At 46.9% G+C, this 4,360-nt stretch overlaps 1 protein-coding gene across 3 annotated transcripts in view; it reads left to right on the top strand.

Annotated features, from left to right (window-relative positions):
* Window positions 1–4,360, top strand: part of ST18 (ST18, C2H2C-type zinc finger) — a 157,277-nt gene that overhangs the window by 112,651 nt on the left and 40,266 nt on the right. For all 3 annotated transcript variants that reach the window (XM_019527184.1, XM_019527192.1, XM_019527176.1), the window contains one exon: window positions 1,922–2,167. In XM_019527184.1, the coding sequence (XP_019382729.1) occupies window positions 1,922–2,167 (246 nt within the window). The remainder of the gene's footprint in view (window positions 1–1,921; window positions 2,168–4,360) is intronic.

Here is a 4,360-nt window from a genome sequence, read left to right as displayed (position 1 = left end):
CCCCCCCCCCCACAGCCCCTCCTTGGCCATGTAGGCTTGGGGACGGGTTGCCACCATCCCACTGCCCCATGGCCAGACTCGGCTGTGCTCCTTCTGGTCCAGCCTTGTTTCCCCTGACCCCTCCCCAGCCCCACATGGGTGCAGGGATGGGCTGCTGCCACCCCACTGCCCCTTTGACCCATCCCTGCTTCCCCCTGGCCCCATCCTCCACAACATCCACTTACCATGGATGGGCCCAGCTGGGGCTGTGGCCGCAGAGAAAAAAAAAGCAGGGCTGGGCCTGTCTGCCCAGGCTGCAGGGCTGAGAGGGTTCATGAGGGCAGCCCTTTCACCCAATCAAGGGGTGGAGGCAACAGCCATCTTGGCTGCTTCCCAGGTGTGGGGGGGAAAGAAAAACCTTTTATTTTGACACAGAGCCCCATTTTCCCCTGCTTTTTGCTCCTTTTTTTCATGGATTTCTCAGATTTTCATGGGAAATGCCTGATTCTACATTCTCCACAAAAAGTGCAAAATCATGATTTCGGTACATCCCTACACATAACCCTACAATACCAAGCCAAGTGTTGGCCTTTTACGGGTGGATAATTTTTGCAGCTAGACCACAAAGGTCTCTGGTCTTCCAGAGGCCCCACATGACACTTGCATCCTGTAGGCACAATCCTCTTCCATGGTTTGGCTCCATTTGACTCTTGTAACTGTGTATTAGACAGAGATGAGTCCCCTAATTTGCCCTATCCACACATGTACAACTTTGCTCCCTGTTGTGAGAGTTATGCCTTGGCTCCACCTGCAGAAGAACTAAGGTTCATCAGAGGAAGTGGAGAATCCCCAAAAAATGAAGGGCAAACAGTTTCTAATTTCCTAAGAGAGTGTTTAGACAAGCAAAATGCTGTGGGGATGTGGGAAAGCAGGAGGAGGAGCTATCTTGTAACTTCATATACTGGAAGATGATAGCTCTACAGAGAATTGTACCTTATATTCCCTTTTTATGATCATACTGTGGAGGAAGAACTGAGCAATTGAAAGATACAGTGGCAGCCCCTGTACTTTCCTGTGTAGGGGTTCTTTTTAACCAAAAACAGTGGTCAAGGAACAGGTTTTCCACAGCTCCCACATACACCAGCCGGCAGAGCTCGTTCTTTGCAGAAGTGAATTCATAGTGTACCTCCCTATGGGATGGGGCAGCAGATGCTTACACAAGCCATGTTAGGGATCTCCATAAGGAATTGCTTACAATGCCTCCAGGACCTCTCCCCGTGGCTCCCATCATGCTGCTCTCAATGTGGATCTGTGCCTTAATGGCATAATCTGGCCCTAATTTTGTAATAAATCTTTTCAAAGGTGTTTTCCAAGTCAACCTCTGATTAAGACAATATGTTATTTCCATTGATGTATGAAGCCCCAGTGAAAAATTTTCTTACTGCATCTGGTTTAGCATCTTTCTTCCCTCAGCCGCTTTCCCCCCATGATACAGATGTTGTATATTTCCAGATCCTGGAGGGAAGGGGAGCAATGTAATAGTAATTCTGCAGATGACCTAAGTGGTATATTAATGCTTTTAGCTGTGAATTGGGGTCAGAGCTCTCCGTAAGGGTAACAAGATCAAGAAGATTTAAAACTTTTTTTAAAAATTTAAATAAACTCCAATTTGGTCTGTACAGTTTATAGTTTAGAAGCATCATACTTAAATTCTACTTACTAGATTTAAGCTCAGAACCATAGAGAATACTACTGAGGTTACACTTAAGTCTGCCTAAGAATTAAACATTAACCGATGTAATTCGGAAAGCTGGTTTTAGATTCCAATGCATTTAAATAAAAGCATGCATTTAAATTTATCCCTTAAAAGCACCACATGGCTATTTTGCAGCAGCAAACTGTGCATTGCCTAAACATGTTTCTGTTTCCTGTTGCATATCAGGGAGCCGAGATAGAAGTGGACGAAAATGGCACTCTGGATTTAAGCATGAAAAAGAACCGAAACCAGGAGAAGACTATGCCTCTAACTTCTTCCAACACAGCGCTTCCCACTCCTTCCTCTTCTCCCTTCAAAACAAGCAGTATTCTGGTAAATGCAGCCTTCTACCAGGCTCTCTGTGAACAGGAAGGCTGGGATACACCAATCAACTATAGCAAGACCTATGGCAGGAAAGAGGAAGAGAAAGAGGTATTTTTTCATCTTGTCAGTTACAGAAGTTGAAGAATCAGCACTAAGATCCTTTAATCCCTAAATTGCCTGTAATATTGGATGCCTCCTTCCTGAGTGCTTGGCCTAAAACACAATGGTTGAGATATTTCAAAGTGAGTACTGTTGTGGAGGACGCAATGGGCACTGACAGAAGTGACATTTGTTGCATAATTGGCCCCCTGAAAGCGCTCTACAGCCATGCCATGACACATGTGCACAGATGCAAAGTGCTTTAAAAGTGGCCAATCATGTGACAAATTAACCCTCACCACATGAGGGATCAGATGAAGATGCTCCACTTCGGAGCACCTTAGGGAACTTCTCTTCCCTACAATTAATTTGTGCTGAGATCCAGCTGGGCTAATGCAGCCCAGCTCCACCCCTGGTCCTATCTGTAGGAAGGGAGGGGGAAGAAGGGAGGGAGAGTGAGCTGTGGGCTGGGGTTTGTTCGGTCTGAGCTGGAAGGGCAGGGGATGGATTGGAGACCCCCCTGCTTCAGAAGAAGGCAACAGCTCCACCCCAGCAAATCCCAGCCAGTAGCTCACTCCCCTTCCCTTTTCCCCCCTCCCTTCCTGCAGACAGCACTGGAGCTGGGGGCGGGGGAGAGGACAGGGCTAGGGAAGAGAGGCTGCAGGCAGGGTCCTCCACTCGACTGGCTCCACAGTGGAGCTCAATCCTCCCCCAACCTCAAATGAACAGGAGAATTTCTGTTGGCTTGCAGGGGAGAGTCGCTCTACTCATAGCGCTTTATGTGCAGCGCCATGAGTTAGAGCAGGGACCTGCACATCTGTCAGCACCCAATGTGATGCATCTTAAAGACAACAGATTTACAGAAGGTGGTTACTCAGCACTGCATGCAGATCAAGCCAGTTTTAATTGTATCTCAGCAAAGATGCATACAATTACCAGTCACTCTTGAAAATCTTGGCTCTATGACCTGTAGAGGTTGCTCAATGTTTGCAGCAATTGGTAACTTTGGCTGGAGTCATGGGCACATGCAAACATCTTAAACCAAGTTACTAATGGCATCCAAAATCTAAGCCTACTTTTTAGCTTTGTTCCTAATGATCTGAAATCCTGAAGTCCATGCTGTCCCATGACCGAAGGATTATTGGCTAATGCAAGTGTATTCTTAAAAATATCCAAAGCTTTTCATTTTGTAATGCAATATAATTCTTCTAAGCAATCATTTTACTTTGTCAGCTTCAGACAGCTCTCTGTTTGGGTGTTTAACTGCATGCATGGAATCTCTTGTATTAGTCTGCAATATTCTTTTACTGGACAAAATGCACCCTTATCTGCAACATATTTCAGGTGTGTATTGCTCATGCCATGCTACTTAGAGTATTGCAAGCAGCAATAATTCAGAAAGCAGTCAGATTGCAGTTGCATACAGGAAAAGCTTTGTTATCCAGCACCCAAGGGGAATGGGGGGTGCTGGATAACCAAATATGCCAGTTATCTGAGAGGTCCGAACAGGCATCTTTGCCTGTTCAGGCCACTGCCCCTCCCACCATGTCTGGTGCACCGTTGCGCCTCCCGCCACATCAGTGTGCCAGGGGACAGGGAGGGGGCCCCCAGGCACACTGGGGAAAGGCTGCTATGTACCAGGCTGTGGGGGCTCGGCAGCACAGGCTGCTTTGCCCTGGGCCATGGGGGCTTGGGAAAACCAGAAGTGCCACAGTGGGCACTCCGGTTTCACTTTTGCCATGTTGACTGGCATGCCGGTTAGTAGAGCATGCTGGTTTGTAAGGTGCCGGATAACACGGCTATTACTGTATATGCAAACTCACCAATTATTACTGGAATTAATGAGTATCAGTTTGGCTTAAATAGTCCAAAGGCTATATCAACATTATAAATAAATCACACTCAATTTACTCCTCCTGATTGCCTTGCAGAGCCAATAGAAGAGACATGTATATGGTAGGGTGATTTATCTATTTGCCCTGTCACAGAGACTGAGTACAAACATTCAAAAAGCCCCTGGCAGAAGAACTCCAACTTACTATGCTTTACTCAAAGTACTATAAGTTACAGCAGGAGCCAACTAAGCAGACATTTGCTGTTTGTTGGTGAGGGGGGCGTTCACAGCTGGTGACACTGGCTGGTGGGGCTGCTCCTGCACACCTCCCAGGAGGCTGTCAAAGCAGCCCCTGCCCCCAGCCCCAA

The sequence above is a fragment of the Gavialis gangeticus genome, unplaced genomic scaffold (genome assembly GCF_001723915.1).
Source record: "Gavialis gangeticus isolate Ggan-Ray unplaced genomic scaffold, GavGan_comp1, whole genome shotgun sequence".
Lineage (NCBI taxonomy): Eukaryota > Metazoa > Chordata > Crocodylia > Gavialidae > Gavialis > Gavialis gangeticus.
Note: the sequence above shows the minus strand (reverse complement) of the source record. Positions and strands in the feature narration are given on the sequence as shown.